The sequence below is a fragment of the Otolemur garnettii genome, unplaced genomic scaffold (genome assembly GCF_000181295.1).
Source record: "Otolemur garnettii isolate 467f Iridium unplaced genomic scaffold, OtoGar3 scaffold00001, whole genome shotgun sequence".
In the NCBI taxonomy this organism is placed as follows: domain Eukaryota; kingdom Metazoa; phylum Chordata; class Mammalia; order Primates; family Galagidae; genus Otolemur; species Otolemur garnettii.
In genome coordinates, this window is record NW_003852396.1 from 69,101,685 (window position 1) to 69,122,553 (window position 20,869).

Genomic DNA, 20,869 nt, shown 5'->3' on the forward strand with positions numbered 1-20,869 from the left:
CAGAGTAAAACTCTGTCTCAAAAAAATAAAAAAGTAATAGCACTCTAAAGTGATTACTTATGGGGGGGAGATTATTAGTAGCATATATTCCACTAGCAAAGGGTAGAACTAATAAAGCAGGAAGAGATTTAAGAGTTCTAACCCCCAGTATAGGACAAATTGCCACTGTGACCTTGGCATGTATTTCCCCTCATAAAATTGGACTTGATGCTCTGAATGACCTATTCTAGTTGTAATATTGTTTATTGTGTGTACTTTTAGTTATAAAAGCATAGCCCTTATATATGATACTGTTTATTTCCTTGGCCTGAAGTTCTCAGTGTTTAGTATTTCCTTTTTTAATTGATACATTTGTATATACTTATGGGCTACATGGGATCTTTTGTTACATGCATGGAATGTTTAGTGATCAAGTCGATGCATTTAGGGTGTTCATCACCTCAAGTAATTATCATTTCTATGGGTTGGGAATATTTTAGATCCTCTCTTCTAACTACTTTGAAATATACACTGCACTGTTGTTGACTATAGTCACCTTCCTGTGCTATCAAACATTAGAACTTACTCCTTTTACCTAACTGTTTATGTGTACCCATCAACCCAACCAACTTCTCTTTATTTCCTTTTTTTTCCAGATTCCTCTGTAATAACCAATATCTCTTCCTCCTTCCCCACCCCTGTACCACCCACACATCCTTCCCCGCCTCCAGTATTTATCATTCTACCATGTTCCTCCACAAGATCTGCTTTGTTAGCGCCCACATATGAGTGAGAACACATAATACTTGTCTTTCTGTGCCTAGGTTATTTCTCTGAACATGACGACCTCCAATTGTATCCATGTTGCTGCAAATGACATGAATTTATTCTTTTTTACAGCCAGATAGTATTCCATTGTGTGTGTGTGTGTATATGTGTATATATATATATACACATATAACGTTTTCTTTATCCATTCATCTGTTGATAGACACTTACCTTGATTCTATACCTTGGCTATTGTGACTATTGCTGCAGTAAACATAGGGATACAGGTATCTTTTTGATAATGTTGATTTCCTTTCCTGTGGATAAGTGCCTGCTTGGTGGGATGGCTGGGTATGGTAGTTCTATTTTTAGTTTTGTGAAAAACCTTCGTACTGTTTTCTGTATTAGCTGTACTAATTGGCATTTCTGCCGCCAGTGTGTACAAGTTCCCCACCAACATCTGTAGTTTTTGTCTTTTTGATAATGGGGTAAAGTGATGCCTCATTGCAGTTTTCATTTGCCTTTGCATTTCCTTGATGATCAGTGGTGTTGGGCATTTTTTCATATACCTGCTATCCATGTGTCTTATCTTGTTTTGAGAAATCTTTATTCATCTCCTTTACTCACTTCTTAATGGGATTATGTGATTTTTTTACTATTGAGTTGTTTGAATTCCTTGACATTCTAGATATTGGTCTCTTGTAAGATGAATAATTTGCTACTGTTTCCCCATTCAACAGGTGCTCTCTTTACTCTGTTGATTGTTTCTGTGGCTGTATGGAAGTTTTCTGGTTGAACATGTTTTTCTTATAGCGCTGTGTTAAATAGATGCTCATATTTCCACTGTGTGAATAGATAGATAGCTTTGATAGCTTTTCTTTACTCAATTAGCAGAGACAGCTCTGAAGACTCTGTGTGGTTAATACAGCCTTAACCAGAATAACACTGCTGCTTGCCTGTTATTCGTGGATTTTCTTAGCTTCCCTTTGTACTTCTGCGTGTTCACATTACAAAGTCAACTGCGCTGCTTACAGAGTTCCTAGATTTTGTTCTTTAAAAAACAAATCTGTATTTTAAGAGATTTATAATTACACTCTTAAAATTTTCCGTAGCATTTTAAAATACAGCATTAACACTACTATGGCCTAAGAAGAAATCTGAAGAAAGTAACTTTTCTAGATACAGAAGCATAGAGCGAGATAGAGTTTGCTGTACATGATAGATTTTTTTTCTTTCAGTTTGGAAGAACGTAACATTTTGGCAAAACCCTTCAAGGATTCTGATATCCTAAACTGACTTTGTAAAGAATATTTTGCTTCTGTGCAACATTTTAGCAGGTGTTTTGAATGTTGCCATTTTTCTTAGTTATACTCTAAATCATTTGTCCTTTGTAATTCTGTAGTGGTTAAAGCAAAGTCACATGAACGTAAAGCCTTACCTTAACTAGTTTGGGCTTAATTGTTAACAGATCTTTTATAGTATTAGGAGCGCTGGTGAGTGAAGAACCTACTGAATAAAATAAAAATGGATTTGGACCTGCTGTTACTAATTATGGGTACTATCCCTGTTCATGAATCCTAATTAAATATAGTCTGTTTTGCTGTTGTCCTTTGTCCATAGTTTCTGATTTCAGTGATGTTGTTCAAGCCATCCTGACCGAATTTTGCAAGTAGAATCTTGAGACTCAGAGCCTCCGGTGACTGACTTATAGTTAAATATAGAGCCCTTATTGAGTTCCTATTAATTTTGTTAGTCTATTGAAAACTTGCTATTACTACTATCAAGTTTATCTGACATAATTCCTTATAAGCTTTAGCAGACAGATCATAATTACATTATCTTTTTGCAAACAAAACCTCTCTTTGAAAAAATACTTCACAATTTTATTAAACATTGCTATCAGATTTCTGTTTATTATCCAATTATTACCGATTTTTATTTTTCGGAATTGAATACTGGTTGAAGGCGTACGAATGCTTTAATGTAGTGGTAAGAGCCTAGCGTCTGAAGGCAAATTTCCTGAGTTTCAATCCTGGCCTACTTTGCTCTATGACCTTGGGCAAGTTATTTAACTGCTTTGAACTTCAGCTTCCTAATATGTAAGAGGGAAGTAATAATAGGAACTACCTAATAATAGGGCTGCTGTGATGATTAAATTGTAGACAGAGAAGTAGATAGATAATGCATTTTCATGGGCTATTTATTTAGTTAAACTCCAAGATACTTTATTTTTTGATTCATGCAAACGTTCTTTAATCTAGGTTTGTCTTTGTCTTTTCAGGGCTGGGGAAAACCGTAGGACATTTAAATACTACGGTTATATACCTGATTATGTATAGGTTTATTCGTATCTTCTGAATTAGCCCCAAACGTAGGTGAGGTGATTGGGAAGGGGGGTGTTAAGGCAAACTATGACATTACCTCAGCTTTTGATAGATGCTTTAGTAAAGACATTTAGTCTGACTCTCTTGGCCACCAGAAAGATGCCTTCTCTCACTTGGCAGATGAAGTCGGGCTCTCTAGGAATAGGCTCCCATGACACTCTGCACTGTGATGGAAAATTTCTTTGATTCTTTTTGTTGAGTGCCTTTCCTTTCCTACTAGATTATGTGTTCCATGATGCCAAACTTTTTTTCTGCTTTTTTCAGTGCCTGGCATGTCTTGTCCAAAAATATATGGTAAATATTTGTTGAATGATAAAATGAGTCCTCATTTTAGAGATGAACAGACTGAGAGGCGTATTTTCCAGGACTTATCTCAAGCCACGTGGTTTCAAAAACAGTTATAACTTGAACTCAAGTTTCGAGTCCTCTACGTCACAGTTTTTTCTCTGCTCTTTCTACTATACTCTGAACCAGATTTAAGATCTAGAGTAGTATTTACAAATGACTGGAGTGCAGAGGTAGAATATCCATATCCCAAAAGGCTGTGAAAAGTGAAAGGCAAATCCACGTTCTCCTGTCAGAGTTGGATGACAGGTACAAAAGGGCTTACGGAAAGAAGAGACAGTCGAACTAGACTTTCAAGGATGGGCAGATTTGAGATAGAAAGGTCTGAGAAAGGTCATACCAGCCATAGATGGTATTTTATATACTTGTATCATTTTAGCCTTGATATCTTTAATGACATTATGTAATAGATGTTTAAAATCTGCACGTTAGTCAGCTCACGATCTTATCCTATTTCAGTGAACAACGTGGGAATGTCATACGAGTATCCTGAATACTTTCTGGACATTCCTGACTTGGATGGTGTAAGTCTTTCTTTATATATTCTGGTAGCAAAAATAACCCTTGGAGGTCTTGGTGAGACAATATGGTGTAATGATTCAGACTATGAGCACTAGAGTCCAGCTGCCTGAGGTTCACACCCTGACTCTTCTACTTACTACCTGAGTTGCTCTGGGGATGATCATAATCATACTTACCCAGTCCCTGGGCTCATAAAATTGGCAAATAGGGATATTAGAAGGATTGAATGAAAACGTATTTACAACCTCATTTCTACAGTGCCAGGTTCGATAATAGCTCTAGTTTTATTCTTATTTTATTTGTATTATAGCAAAATAGCTCTATTTTAGGTATTATGGTTCTAAATATCAATTTAGAAGTTGCAAATATGTTAATATGTAGCAACACAGTTAATTCAGATAAACCAGCTCTACCAAAAGGAAAGCTACATCCTGGTTGCAGCACAGTCTTTTATTGAAAACTAGAAAAGCATATCATTGAAAGACTATGTAAATTCTTTTAAATTACAGAAAATCCTAGGTTCAAGAATTCCTACTCTCGATACTAGCACAGAGGAATTGCAAAGTGTTCTATTTATTTTAGATTTAATGTCTCTTCTTGCTTTTAGATTTTACTTTCACATATACTTGGGTTTTGCATATTTGCTTGTTAGAAAAATGCTGTAACACTGAGAGTACCATAAAATCTGCCTCTCCACCACAACTCCTCATTTTCCGAGGTCTCTGCGGGGTCTGGGGAGACTTCAGTGCATCCATAGATTACTTATGTATGTCTCATATGGTCCCTTTCATGATGAAATCTGTATGATTATCTTTTTTTTTTTTTTTTTTTTGCAGACCATCAAGAAGCTGATAAATGTTAATATCCTTTCAGTTTGTAAGGTAAGCAGCTTCTTGATAATCGTGCCTCCTTTTTTGATTCATTCTGTTGAAAAACACTGCTTGTTCACTTCAGTCCACTCCGTTTCAGTGTATGTATATATTCCAAATGAAAGGGGTCTATTGACTTATGTCCTCAGGAAGTAGAAAGAAATGAACACCAAACAGTTGTCTATATTATTTTGTTTTTTAAAAACCGAACAGTTATTAAATGCCTTCTATGTGTGTATATGGAAACACCATGGGAAGCACGGGGGCACAAAAACTGACTGAGGCTGGAGGTTGATTTTTACAAAGATGTCATCTGCATGCTATTCATCACTGCTAAATTATTTCCCCTGTGATACATTTGAGGTGATAAATTAAATGTTGTGGTCAAGTATTGTACGGGGAGTGTGGGACTATAAAGTAATGAGAGTGATTTTTATAAGCCACGTGCAATAACTAGTCTCGTTGCTGGATGATGAGCCTGCTGTGTGGCCACATCACTTTCTGTGCAGCAAAAGACAAGACGGCTAACATCTACCAAAGAAAGAATACATAGCAAACATCATTTGTCCTCATCTCTTAACAATTACTACAAAAACATACCATCCCTTGATTATACATACCGGAGCAGTGGAAAATACTGCCTAAGGCAGAGTTCCCACGGGTAATGTCAGCTACTTTCAATTTGAACATGCCTATAGGAGCCAGATCCATTTTTCAATTACTCATAAATACTAGTTTATTTAAGGAAGTCAAAAAATGTTTCACTCAACACTATGAGAATTGACCAGATACATATAACTAAGAACTTATTATTAATCTTCGCTTTATGGCATTGTGGTCTTTTTTCTCCACTGTGAATGTTCAAAGAAAAATTTTCCTCGTGTCTTCGTTTCCTGAGAGCAATTATATGTTCATTTCAAATCCAAGAACACAATCATTTTTCATGTATGACTGAATACACGTTTGCCTGTGTGACATATATGTGGTTTAAAAGTGTTAATCCGATTTTACAAGACAAATAACATTTGGTAGCTTGCTACTTAAAGTTACTTTCGGTGAATTATATTGTAAAATGACAATTTTGTAAAACAAATAATTGCTCCCTTTGTTGTATTAACCATTTTTTTTTTCCTTATGGAATATTCAGGTTAAGTGGAACTGTGAGTAGATTAGAGCAAGACCCCCACCCCCATGCACAGCATTGACGCTTTTAAAACATGGTTAATATGAATAAATCTGTATAGTTTTCAAGATATTTTCGTAGCACATTTATATAAATGCAATTATTCTTTAATAGTCTGTGTAAGGTTTCAAGTTAATTAAATAACTCCACCATTAGCTAGTTATATTAGAACTTGGGAAAATTACTTGACCTATGTACTTCAGTTTTTAATCTTTAAATTGAAGATGATAATTCTCTTTACCTCAGAGAGGTGTTATGAGGCATTAAACAAGGTAATGTGTTTAATGCCTTAGAACAGTGCCCAGATCACATAGTAAGAACTCTCAAAATGTTGTTGTTGTTAAAACTCAGAGCTGATAAAGATTTTTAATCAATAAGTGCATCTGTGACTTTAATTTTTAGCAAGTAAAGCTTTTTGATCAAAATTAATATCTCTTCTCGTCTACAGTTTACTTACATTGTGAATTTTGCCTTTTGAAATGACTGACGTGTACTGTTATTGTGATGTATCTTTGCGGAATATTTGGCCAAATGCTCGAAAATAATGAGTGTACATGTGTTTCCTAATCTGGTGTACCTAGTTCATGGTAAAATATGTTCAGGTGTTGCAGTTTTTTTTATAGAATTATTACACTGGCTAAAATTACTCTCCTGATAATTTTAACTCTGTGGCAAGAACTGCGTACTGTAGATGGGTTGGTATTTTGTCTGACGACCTCCTGCTTGTGGTCACCTCTGGGTCTGTCGGCTCTCCTAGTGTAAAACCCCGGCCGCTGCTGCATTTTTGGCTGGCAGCCTGCAGAATACTCGTGATAAAAGGCCAAGGTCCTGCCCTGAATCTGAGGGAATCAGTCAGCCTGCTGTGCTCCATGGTTGCCGGCTGCATCCTGGAAGCAGCATCTGAGCACAGGCCAGCGTGTGCGCCGGTCATCACATCATGCCCCTGTGTAAAGACCACCAAGTGCCAAGGGTGAAGTGTGGATCAAACAGCACAACTCCAGAAGCACTGTGGAGCAACTTTCAGTTTTTATAAAACAATGATGGAATAAAAATGAGGTATTATTCCAAGTGTCTTGACAAACCATGAAACCCTTCTCCCACCTCTACATTCTTCCCCAGCTTCTTTCTTTTCACCTCGTCATGTAGACATGTTCCTGTGAAATGACTTAGTGGAGACAAATGGAATTTAGTAAACACTTACGAAGTATCACTAGCAGAAGAATTGGATATATGCTTAAAATTTTTGTACTTAAGGAAGCATCTGTAGCTCAGTGGGTAGGGCACCGGCCACATACACCGGGGCTGGCAGGTTTGAGCCTGGCCTGGGCTTGCTAAACAACAATGACAACTACAACCAAAACAAATAGCCAGGTGCTGTGGCGGGCACCGATAGTGCCAGCTACTTGGGACACTGAGGCAACAGAATCATTTAAGCCCAAGAGTTTCAGTTTGCTGTGAACTGTGACGCCATCTCAAAAAAAACAAAAAAAAATTTTTTTTTTGTACTTAAGCTCTTTTTCCCTTCCAAACAGAATCCCATTTTAAAGGTATTAAGGGAGATTGCTATGTAAAGTATGTCTTCATTAAGCCAAATAATCATCCCTTAATTTATCTTTAGTATGAATCTGAATTTTCCTGTACCATTGTGCTGTGTACTTTTAATGGGAAAACAACTCAATACTCTGGATTTATGGAATCAATGAATCATGGAATTAATACCATCTGGAGGATAGCTGATTAGCTTTCGTTATACTATCGGCAGGATAAATGTAGTTATCATCTCCAAACACAGTTGACTAGTAATCATTCAGATATGGAAATGATTTGAGTGGAGCAGTGAGGGGCAGGCAGTGTGCAGTAACTAACCAGCAGACAAGAAGAATAAGTTGGGGTGTGATTGTCCTGGACCTTGAGTGCTGGGCTCCAAGGGATGGAGAGCCATAGAAAGCCTTCAAGTATTATAAAAGTAAGGCGTGAGCCGATCTATGTTTTAGAAAGGCAGTTCTAGTGGCAGAGTGACATGGCTATATGTGTTTTATGATACGCGTTTATCTTATTTATACTGAGACAAAAGCTGTGGTGCTCACTCCCAGGTTTAGGGCTCTTTGGTGCTGCTGTGATTTGCTCTGTGGTATATTTAGATAAATTGTGCCTGTTCTTCAGTTGACACTGTTATGTTGCCGGGGCCAGGACCACATTTTTCAGTAGCTTTGGCTGTTTGGAGTTCTAGGGTAACTTAAAAGAAGAGGAAAACTGGTCTGGCTACCAAATCTTAGAAGGTTTTATGGTGGCTGAACATCAGAGGAACTAGGGCATGGATGTCTGCCGCTCATTGCTACAGTGAATTCACTGGAAAAGTCTTATGTAAGAAGACAACCAACCACCTCTTCTCACTGTCAGTGTCGTCCAAGTTTTATCTCCTCCCAAAACTACATGATAGGGAATAATAGGCTGAGGTGAGACTAGTGAAGTCGACTTACCCTTGTAAGTCTGGGCTTATATCCCTCATGGGGAGATGTCTGCGGTATAGGGCCCTAAGTCGTATGATGTGCCAGGGGCTTGGAATGACCTGGCTTCATGTCCTTTCAGGTCCCTGTATTCCTTTCCTGGATTGGTAAATCAGATTATAAAAATCATAAAAGCCAAAAACTGTGGGGAAAAACCAAAAATCACGAAGCTTCACATTCTAGGAGAGGAATGATAAAATGAAGTATCCTGAGACCAAAGGAATTGCAGGTTGTTACCAGACAAAGTGGTGGTGATGTGGTCCCGAGGAATATTACGGAAGAAATATTAATCAGAATAGCCCTGGTATTTAATCATAAACAACTCTTCCAGGCCATCTCCAGGCCTGTCCAGTTCCATCTGATTGTTCCACTTTTTGGTCTTACTTAATATTTTAGCCTATTTCTTCCTTCCCTCTCAGTGGCTTACTTCATTGGGGTTTCCCTATATTGGGGGAGTTTAGAAGCCTTGTTGCGTACTTCTCCAGCTTTGCTCTCAGTCCTTCAGCAATAAATTTAATCTTGTTCTTGTTCCCTGCAGCAGAGTTAAGTGGTATAGAAGTTCTTTGTAGATGACCAGTATGGCGGGTAGATTTGTCTCAAACTATAAGAGAAGTCCTACTAGATAGGGTTTTCTTCGTAGATTACAGATGCCCCATGACTAAAATCTAAGATAAATCTTATTTGTCGTCCAGGAACAGGGACCTTCACACCAGAAATGGTAGAGTTTGGAGACAATTAAACCTCAGGATATTGAACCATACTTTCCTAAAATAGTTCCAGTTTTATGCCTGGAGGGATTTCCACCCCAGAATAGAGAGTTTGCAGATGAAATTGGTGAGCTGTGATTGATTACTATTAGAGAAACCATGGAAAATGGGAGAAGTGCCACGATTCCGGAGGCAGGCAAACATAGGTCTAATTTCAAACAGGTCGTGCTGAGTTACACATCATTCCAAAGACAAGTTCTAAAATAGATCTTGTCTGTACTGTTGGTTTCTGATTTGAGATCACTTGTTTTAACACCTATCAAACTTGGTCGCCATCCTTCTCTGGGCCCAACTGTGCTTTTGAATCTTTTAATTACAATTTACAGACCTCATAAGACCTTAGAGTCTTCACTCTTTTCCATATGAGCACTGCCCAAATAATAGTACCTGAACTGCCTGCAGCCCCTATAGAAGGGTTGGAAAACCACTTCTTTAAATGACAGTGAACTCTGAAGACGCTGCTGGGTTTGGTGAATAAGCTAGAAATAGAAATTAGAGGGGATTTTTGACCTTCCTTATCACCTTTCTTAGAGCACAAAGGACATGAGTGGGGTCATGGCCCAAAGTTTTAACAACCTCCACTTATCGTGAAACTCCACTGAGTTTTGCTCACTTTCTAGGAGGATGGAGAGGAGGCATCTCAAGCAGGTGATTGTAATTTTGTTCTTCCTTCATCAGATATTCAACCAAGGTGGGGTCTTGAAACCATGTTTTATTAGGAGTGGGGCTGAGTAGGGAGCCTTCACCTCCCCTCCAGACCTCATTCATGTGGTTCCACTGCACCCTGTGTTTCTTGTCTTTGCTGAATAATTTGGTTAGAGTTTAGAGTCTCTCTTGGACTGAGTTGCTCTTTCACTTTCAAGCCTGTCTTTAAAAGCACTATGGGAGTTGGTATCACATCCATTTCCTTTCCTGCTGTATCCTAGCCCTGGGGCTCATGTATGTGAGGTGTACAAGTATTTTTTTAAGAAATAAATGAATGGGCGTGGCACCCACAACTCAGTGGTTAGGACGCCAACCACATGCACCAGCGCTGGTGGGTTCAAACTTGGCAAGGGGCAATGACAACAATAACAACAACAAAAAATAGCCAGGCATTGTGACGGGTGCCTGTAGTCCCAGCTACTTGGGAGGCTGAGGCAAGAGAATCACTTGAGTCCAAGAGTTTGAGGTTGCTGTGACCTGTGACATCATGGCGTTTTACCCAGGGTAACATAGTGAGACTCTCCAAAAAAAAGAAAGAAAGAAAGAAATGAATAAATTTTTAAAACTGAAAAAAGGATCACACTGACTGTACGTGGCCCTAGAAAGTTGAACTTGAATCAGGTGATATATACACTGAAGTAAATTGTAAGAACTTTCTAGTCTTTGAATCTGTCAAAAGTAGAATGGATAGAATGTGAGTTCCCTTTCTGATTTGGGGCCAGAGGTTGCAAAGCAATGGTCTGTCTGGTTGGCCAGATGTGGCCTACTGACATATTTTGGTTGGCTCAGTTTTCAAAATTAGGAAGTTTCACACCCAGATTTCTAGCTTCTTTTTGGAAAAATCTGAAAGTTGAATAACAAAGACCTGAACTACTACATGGTAACAAATGCCTAGAGCTGAGTAGCTTCTGAATAGGAATAGCAGTTAGGCCTGCAGCTCACCAGATCACCACATTCCCACTAGTCCCTCTTGTTCGGCTTATCTCACTAATTTGTGTTCCCTGCCTGGCCCTGTTAGGCATTTGAGTTTACTTCCCCTATTCCAGGGGACTCCAATTGTTCAGTGTACTCAGAATGGGGAAGGTGAGGGATTAGAATAGCATTGACTGAATCAATGTCTTCTTAGTCGTTTGGAGTGCTGTAACAGAATACTTTGGCCTGGATAGCTTATAAAGAACAGAAACTCATTTCTCACAGTTTGGAGGCAGAAAAGTCCCAAATTAGTGCTTTAGCGGATTGGGTGTCTGAGGGCCTGTTCCTCATAGATGGCATCTTCTCACTGTGTTGTGGCGCGGCAGCAGGAGCAAACAGCTCCCTGGGCCTCTTGAAGGTCAGTAATCGTATTCATGGGGCGGGGGAGCCTTCATGATGTAATCGTCTCCCAAATGACCCACCTCTTAATACCGTTGGTATTAGATTTCAATACATGAATTGGGGAGAGCACAGGCATTCAGACTATAGCATCTTCTACCCCTATGATTCTCTGAAATCAGAGGATGAAGCCCTTTACATGCTTTTTAAAAGCTATTTTTTTCCTCCTAATACTGTGTCACTAGCCAGAAGTGCCTGATGTGCTGGAGTAGACGATGAATGTTGAGTGGACAGACAAACAGGTGGATCAACAGCACAGAAGCATTTGTTTTCTTTTTCTTATGTAAATTTGCCTCTGGCATGTGGCATGGTACCAGTAGGGGGAGCCCTTTATTAATTTGAAAATTTATGAGATAATCTCTGTTCAGTAATCTATTATCATTGTATTTAGTTTAGGGATTATACTAAGAATGCATCCCAGCACCCTGCCCCAAGAATTTAAATTAACAGCATTAGGAAATTAATAAATTGTGGGAAGAAGAGTTTGACCCGCACCAGTGATCCCCACCCAGAGCTTTTCTAGGTGAAGACATTCCAGGTTAACATCTAAAATCTTCAATCCATTTTGAAATCAGTTATTGTAATGCTCTTAAGAATTTCCAATTTATTGAGTACAGTTAGCCCTAAGTATCTCGTAGTAATGGGCTGCTTCAGACATAACTACAAATAACAAAATACCTTAGTTTGAGTAGCTTATAAACAGATTGACAAATTGCACTACACCCCACTCTTTCCATAGTTTTCTTCTTTCAAAAATGAGAGGATAATTACAGATTAGTTTTAAGATTCTTTCCAGCTCATAGTAAAGCTAGGTTAGAGGAGAAATGCCTTATATGGGGGTGAAAATGTAAAAGTCTTGAGATTTTTAGGGATTATTTTCTCTTCCCCAAACCTGTTACTTTTGAGAAATCATCTTATTTTGGAAAAATTGAAGTATTGTAAGGTATTACTTAGCATACTACAGTATGTTAAGCTTGGAAAAACAGTATATAATGGTATTTGTTTTCATTTTTTAGAATTTTTGTTTAGAATTTATAAATTTTGGCTATAGGTTCATTATTAATTGGCAGGTGGCCCTCTGTTCTAGAAAGTTCTTTCCTTTTTCTTTTGTTAAATTATTGTAATGTAGATCAATCCAGAATTCATTACAAAAGGAAAAGCTTTATTTTTCATGGTATGGAGTTGAATTTCAGGTTAAGTAATATAGGTAGGGAAAATGGCCAGGAGGGCTCTTAACTTCCTCAAAGACTTAACATTAATAGAAAGGAAAATCAAATAATACTTGGAGATCTCAAAGCACTCCAAAAACTTTATCTAATTAAGCTTTCTGCCCCCCTGTGCACTAAATATTCTGTTTGTTATACAGGTGAAATTCTAAGAATTTCTAATTAAGTTACGTTCTCGGTACTGCAGAGCTCAAATTATAGTTTGTGAAAGGAAATGGGTGCCCTGTCATTCTGATAGGACTTCCAATGGCGTTACCATCTAATTTCTGCAAAATAGGCATTGTGTAACGTTGGTGTTGCTTTGTAATTCTTTGACTATTATACTATGATTTTTGAAAAATTATCGTTAATGATTACAAGTTGAAAACTTGTTTAAGGTATTTGCATGAAAGAGATTTGTTTCCTTCTAAATTGTGTGGGTTCATCTCAGTTACTTGAATTCAGATCCTGTTTACCGTAACCAGGTTTCTCTGGGGTAGAGGCAGGGCAGAGGGAGGCAAAATGGTTATTTGTGGTATTTCAATTCTATATAGATCAGAATAGGCTAGATTCTAGGGCAAGTTGTTAACACTTTATCCTCTACTTAGATAAAATGATGATGCGGGTGATAGTATTTGTTATTTTATCAAAGCCGCTTGAATTTTAATGCAGTCTTTTGATTTAAATCTTTGGTTATCTTTTCAAACATTACATAGTAGTGTTTTCTTTGTACTGTTCTTGCCCCCCAGATGACCAATTGCCAGAGGTTACATGATTGAGAAATAGTTTGCTTGTTGTAGACCATTTTTATGCTAAACTAATGAGTGGGAGAATCTACATTGATTTCTGCGTATAAAATAGTTTCTTCTCCAAACTATTATACTGATGCTACTGAAGTGAAAGATAAAAAATTATATTCGTGTTAGATTTTTCTTTTTTAAGAAATAAGATTATGGGGGTGTTTCTAATTATAAAAGCAATGCAGGGTTGTTGCCAAAAATATGGGAAATGTATATGAACACTTAAGAAGAAAATAAATCACTTAATCCTACCCGCAGATGGTTACATTTTCATGTAACATTTTCAAGGATTTTTCTGGGCCAGCCGATATATTTTTGAGTTATGTACCTTAACTAAATGCTTTGCTAATACTGATTTTGATTTTACACGAGCTAAATGAGCCTCTTATTTGTTTCCCAGGCAGTATATGCACAGCTGCACCAGTAAATACTAGTCGATAGATCACTCTGGAAATTGAATATATGGTATCCACTGGAGGAACTCTAAATTTAGCTGTCATCAAGACTTTTACTATCTTTGTATATTTGTATACGTAATGGCTGGCTTACATATAAAGGAAAACAGTATCTCCGTGTGCTAAGATACGTGTATTGACCTGTCCTCCTTAGATTTTCCTGCAGGGATTTGAAGCTTTCATTGTTGTAGGAGTGCTACTGCTATAACTTTTCCCTACTTCGTAGAAAATAAGTAAATTAAAATTGTTGTGTACTTTTGGAAATAGTCTCAGCATGGAAGGAAACTGGTCTAGAAATCATGTTTCCCATTAGTCTAATATTCCTAATCACTGAGCTTACAAATTATGGTAACCTTATTTTAGAATTATGATAAGAGGAACAAAAAAATTGCCTGGTACAGCAATTATCACCTGCGCATGGCCTAAAATTAGCATTGAGTTAACTCCAGAAACAGCTTGTGAGCTGTGAAATAGAGTTCAGACAAATAGGGAGATTTCACAGAAATGCTTGGTATATTGGCATAAATAACCAGGTATCAAGATAACAATCAATGCATACAAATGAGACTACTAATAGCTTAGTTAAAATATCCTGTGTAAAATTTGATGTTGAAGAAAATGTAATTTGATGTGAACATAATGAAGGCTCTGTTTATGCTCAGAATATTAAGAATAGTGTGTGTGTATACACATAAATGTGTACACCCCAACAAAGAAGGGTTGAAATTGAATTTACTATGATTTATAATCTGACTAGAAAGAAAGATAATTTCAATATAGATGAAGACAGTATCAATTTTGTAAGAGTATACAGGTTTCAGATTAACTTGTCTTAGACTTTTCAATGTTAATGTTTGACAGAAAATGTTACATTTTATGACAAGGAGAAACAATTTAAAGACAGAATTTAAAAGGGGAAATCAAAGAGCTGTAAGGAAAGAGTTTAACTTACACAAGAAAGGACTTGTGTCTTTGCTGATGGATCATTTGGTCATGAGCGGTCCTCAAGTATCTCTGGTCCTTTAATAGCCAGACATCTAAAGTGGTGTTCTTTACCTTGTGTTGCTGAAACTTCTGGAGTTTTGAGTAAGGTGTATAAAGAGTATATTTTGATCATATTCCTACACCAAAGGCCATCAAGAAAACAATGTTTAACATGCTGTTGATATAATTTTATCAGTGTGGCTATATCTTAATGGAGTTTCATTTGGTTTCTGATCATTTTCTGGATAATTTTTGCCATTCAGAAAGGAGACATTTAATATATAATATGATGAATATATGATAATATATAACATGGTGAAAGGGAAAAACTAGCTCCCAATATATGCATTTCTATTTCTTCAGTACTCCAACTAAAAATTTAAGAGAGCCTGTTCAGGAGTGCTAACCAGGCAGTGGCTCTCCCTTCTGGACTCCATGCAGTTAACAAATCTCGTTTCTAATAGAAATGTATACATGCGTGCGTGTGCCACACACACGCCCCTAGGTAAAGACTTTTTTGTTTTTTTTTTTTTTTTTTTTTGAGACAGAGTCTCACTCTGTTGTCCTAGGTAGAATGCTGTGGCATCACAGCTCATAGCAACCTCAAACTCTTGAGCTCAAGTGCTTCTCTTGCCTCTGACTCCCCAGCACCTGGGACTACAGGCTCCCACCACAACAGCCAGCTAGTTTTTCTATTTTTAGTAGAGACGGCGTCTCACTGTTGCTCAGGCTGGTCTCAAACCCCTGAAGTCACTTGATTTACCCACCTTGGGCTCCCAGACTGCTGAGATTACAGGCATGAGCCACCATGCCTGGCCTGTGTAAGGACTTTTTTTTTAGCTAAGAACATTTTTATTACCAGTCCCCTTTTTCATTCTGTTTCTGGTGATCTCAGGGCACTGAATAATAGTTCCTTTTCACAAAATTCTTGGGGACCTCTTCATAATACTTTAGCTAAGCATTATGGTCCCCTGATGAAATGTACTAAATAGAAGCAACTTTTCAAATGCTGTCAAGAATTCATACAATCTGTCCTTTACAATAAAACACCTCTGCCATTGTTATATGCCTAGCATACTTCTATTTGTACTAGCATGGGAACCTGTCCATGGTGTAGTGTTACGTGTAAGTGCAAGTTGCCTGACAGCAGGATGCACATAATTTTTACTTTTTCATATGTTTCACTTATTCATCCAATAAACTGTTTAAAAATGTATCAGTCTATATAGCATACCAGTTTCCCACAGCTGGCAGCCTTTTACATTTTATTTTTTCTATTGGAATTTCTTTTCTGTTTTACTGTGTTGCCCAGGCTGGAGGCTGTGTCGTCAGCCTAGTTCACAGCAACCTCAGACTCCTGGGTTCAGTCAGTTCTTCTGCTTCGTGCTTCTGAGTAGCTGGGACTGGGCTATACATGCCTGCCTCAATGCCTGCTAGCCTTTTTTAATTTTTAGTAGAGATGGGGTCTTATTCTTGCTCAGGCTAATTTTTAGCTCTTACGCTCAAGTGATCCTCCCACTTCGGCCTCCCAGAGTGTGAGGTTATTTATGCTTTTAGAACTTAACTGAAATATAATCTATGAAGCCCTACCTGACTTCCCAGGCATAAACGGGCTTTCTCCTAAGCATCAGGGGTCCCCTTTCCAGACATAGCATTGTCTTGTATGAATTTATTTGTGTATCTGTTCTGGATGGTGAACTCTCACCATCCTCCCCAGTTCTGGCAGGTAACTGACCTCAACTGTACAGAAGAATGACTCTTTCTTACAATGTGTTGCTCTAGGCTATAGGTTGATATGCACAGAGCATTTTGAGGCTGTTTTTATCCTGAGGTTTAATAAAAGTAACATGGAGTATATTTTATGATCTGAAGTCTTTAATTTTTATCCATGTGATTACTGAGGTATTTTTGAACAGCTTTATTAAGGGCTAATTTACATACCATAAAGTTCATTCATTTTAAGTATACAATTCAATGATTTTTTTTTCAGTTAATTCACAGTTATACAGTCATCCCTGTAGTCCAATTTTAGAACAATTTTATTACCCCAAGAAGATCTTAACTGAGGTATTTTAAATTGTTACCAGAACTTTCCAGAAACTTCTGTGTGGTGAGTTACACAGGATGGCGTCAAAATTTGGCTCTACATTGACTTGGGCACACCGTGCCTAAAGGCAGGCCTAGATACTTAGAGGTGCTGCATCCTAAAAGGATGATGTAGGCTGACAGTAAGGGGCACTGCCTGCCCTTCAGAAAAGCTGCTCTGTGCTGGGTCCATCGTATATATTATTTGATTTGAGATTCAGAATATAACATCCTGTAATGTAGACATCTTCATGTAATACACAAGGACTCCATGGAGGAAGATAAGAACTGACTCAATATCACACCACTAGTAAATACAGCTTTGGCCTGACTGCATACCAACTTACCTTCAGTGTTCAGAAGCTATGGCCAGGTTTGGTAGCTAACACCTGTAATCCCAGTACTCTGGAAAGCTGAGCAATAGTGAAGGTCCATCTCTACTAGAAATAGAAAAACTAGCCGGGCATGGTGGCAGGCACCTGTAGTATCAGCTACTCGGGAGGCTGAGGCAAGAGGATCACTTAAGCTGAGAAGTGTGAGGTTGCTGTGAGCTGTGATGCCATAGCACTCAACCCAGGGTGCCAGAGTGAGACTCTGTCTCAAAAAGCAAAAACAAACAAAAAAAATTCAGTAGCTATGTATTCAGCAATTATTGTGTGCTTCTACGAAAAGGAAAATCTTAGGAAATGCATGAGCAAATCTGAAGAATTATTATTTAATTTGAGAAGAGAAAATGTGACTATTGAAAGAAGAAACGAAATCAGCTTTTTCTTTGATTTGGTTCTACATCTGTAGAGATTTGGGTTAAGAAGCCCAGTGGGCATGTTTTGAATTGGGTCAAGCAAACTTAGAAAAGAGGATAGGAGGACCATGTTGTAAAACCAATGAAATACTGAGAATTTCTGATTAGGTTAGCTGTGGGGATTTTTCTTTTTAAGTCTTACATGTCCTGTAATGTGGACATCTTCTTCATGTAATACACAAGGACTCCATGGGGGAAGATAAGGAGCTGACTCAACGTGCCAGTCTCTATCAACGCAATGGTCAATCACATTAGTTAGAATATTGGTTTAGGTTCTGTAACATAGATATAGTAGTGGTTTCACCAAAAAAAAAAAAAAAAAAAAAAAATCTCTCAGATAAAAAGCTTGGTACTGGTATAGTAGCTCAGCATTCATTGGGGCTCCTGCCTCTTTTCATCTCATAGTTCTGCCATGTTTGTACGTGGCTTTCAGCTTGGGTTCTAAGGTGGCTGGCTGGTTTGGGTCCTTCCATCCCATACACAGACTAGCCACCAAATAGAAGAGGTAAAGGGAAAAGACATAGATTCCCCCCTTTGAGGTCATGACCAAAAAGTTGCGTGTATCACTTCTCTTCACATCTTTAGAACGTGGTCATAGAGCTACATGCTGCTGTGTGGTAGATACGGCATAGAAAATGTGGTTTTTAGTTGGGGAGCACCGAGGGTAGGAAAGAGGCCATACGCCCAACTGAAAATACAACTACTCTGTGTTACGGAAGGAAAAAAGGAATCTTGGAGGATAGTTAGCAATCTCTGCCCCATCATTCTGTGAAGGTGAGTTTAATATGGTGGAAGGAAGGAGATACAGAATGCTTTTGGTGAAACTCTTCCTTATGGTTTCTCCTTTTTTAATTCGGGCTAGAAGATTTGGCCAAATCCAGATACTTCTGTTAAAATGATCCCCCTGCACGTTGAAGACACTCTTTTGTTTTGAGGTTTGGTTGGGTATCAGCCTATCATTTATGACACAGTGTCAGCTTGAACTCAACATTTTTACTGAAAAGAATGTGACAGCTCTGGTGTGGACATTTGGATTGGATGTTCACATTAGCAAAGTTTACCCTGGCAAAGTCTGGCATTTTCTTTTTTCAAAATATTTCCAGGAAAAAAAACAATTCCTTCTCATCAGAATACCATCTATTTTAATTGATTATTGAGGATAGAAAGATTAAAATTTCTAGGGTTGGAATGCATTCAAACCTTATTATTACAGAATTGCATCTTTTTCTTAGAGAACTGATGATGTCTAAGAGTCAGGAATTCTTGTTCCAACATCAGGACTTAACTATTATATGATGTAATCTTGACTAAAACCCCATTGGATTTTTGAACTTTTCTTGGTTAATATCTCAAAACAGAGTTTAGAAATAATCTATCTCATGATATGTATTTAGTTAATAATTATGAAGTCTTTAAAAAATATAGATGTCACTTTTTTATTGTTGGTTAGTAGAGATCACAGATAACCTTAACTCCTTTTTTAAGAATGAGCTTTACTCACAATCAGCTAGACCAGCCAGATACATGAATGTGAAGATACACTTAATATTTGCCAACATGTCACTTTATAGTGTTCTTCTAAAGGCTTTTTTTGATTGGAAGAGATTACTTGGGCTCTTGAGATTAGAAAGCTTAAGTAGTCTTGGTAGACTGGATATTTCTTATGATAACGTATGTCCTTTTCTGAGAATACATTTTGGGAGACATAGATTTCACCATAAATCCTTCATTATTTGAAGATGTCTGTGCTAGTATTACATTTCAGGCAAGACTAATTTTAGCCAAGTTCACTGAAACTATTCCCAGTGTTACCTCCAATAATTTCAGCTGATTCCTTTTTATGCACTCTTTACACAGCCAAATTATACGGAGTATATAAAATAAACTGCTGTCTGTAGAAGTGGTGAGTGGTTTCGTGATTCCCTTCTGTTCTGTGTGGGTGGATTTTCTTCACCTCTGTCTGTTGCCTGCATCCTCGGCCATCACGAATGTTTTCTTTTCTGTCTTGCAGATGACACGCTTGGTGCTGCCTGGCATGGTAGAAAGGTGAGTCACGGGCTCACACACAAACACTGTAGAGTCAGAGCTCATCATTATTTATAGGGAGAATCCTTTCTTTGAAAAATTCATTGAAGTGACTAATGAACCAAGCTTCCATGTCTTAGCCACAGAGTGATGTGCCAGGCGAGTCACACAGTGGAGCATGAGTCATCAGTGGTGGAGGCCTTTTCCACTTGATTCCCTTTTTATTTCCCTCTCTAGGGTTGTAGTGGTTCCTTTAGCTCAGGATTAAAAAGCCTGCCTGAGTCACCGTCACTAACTCAATTGCCTTCTATTCTAAGGGGGCAGATAGAGTTCTAGGGATATTCCCAGGAATGCCCTCTTAAAGCTATATCCTCTCAGAGCCAAAGTCAGTGGAGTTTCATGAACAAGACCTCATGCTCTCATTTTCAGCTTTTATTGGGAGAATGATGTATGAGGAACTTAGGCACGTTATCAGGAGATTGTCAGATATCAAATTTATCCTTGGAGGAAAAGATGGATGCCTATCCCCTGGTCCCATCTGTTTCCAGTTTGAAATGGGTCCTATTAGGAAATATAGGATGGTTTTGTTTTTATTAAGAAATATGTTGTAAGTTTCTATTTATTTGAAATAATGTGAAGTGTCAAATTGTAATTAAGGGTGGGAGCAGTGACTCATGCCTGTAACCTTAACACTCTGGGAGGTCAAGATGGGTAGATCACCTGAGTTCAGGAGTTCGAAACCAGTTTGAGCAAGAGCAAGACCCCATCTCTACTATAAATAGAAAAACTATCCGGTGTTGTAGTGGGTGCCTGTAGGCCCAACTACTTGGGAAGCTGAGGCAAAAGGATCACATGAGTCCAGGAGTTTGAGGTTGCTGTGAGCTATAATGCCAGGACACTCTACCCAGGACGTCAGAGTGAGAGAGTCTCAAAAATAGATAGATAGATAGATAGATAGATAAAAGTAAAATTGTCATTAAGCTCTGTTTCTTCCTCGAGAAAATCTGAATGATATTTAGGACTTCAAAGAAAATTTGCTGAAAGAGTTGGGCTCGGGCTTGCTTCTTGAACTATCTTGATCATTTGCCAAATTTAGAGTTTCATAGTCATCTT

At 38.0% G+C, this 20,869-nt stretch overlaps 1 protein-coding gene across 1 annotated transcript in view; it reads left to right on the forward strand.

Moving 5' to 3' along the window:
• Positions 1–20,869, forward strand: part of HSD17B12 (hydroxysteroid 17-beta dehydrogenase 12) — a 152,066-nt gene that overhangs the window by 110,555 nt on the left and 20,642 nt on the right. The window contains exons 5-7 of the mRNA XM_003781244.3: positions 3,936–4,000; positions 4,835–4,879; positions 19,743–19,777. Of these exons, the coding sequence (XP_003781292.1) occupies positions 3,936–4,000; positions 4,835–4,879; positions 19,743–19,777 (145 nt within the window). The remainder of the gene's footprint in view (positions 1–3,935; positions 4,001–4,834; positions 4,880–19,742; positions 19,778–20,869) is intronic.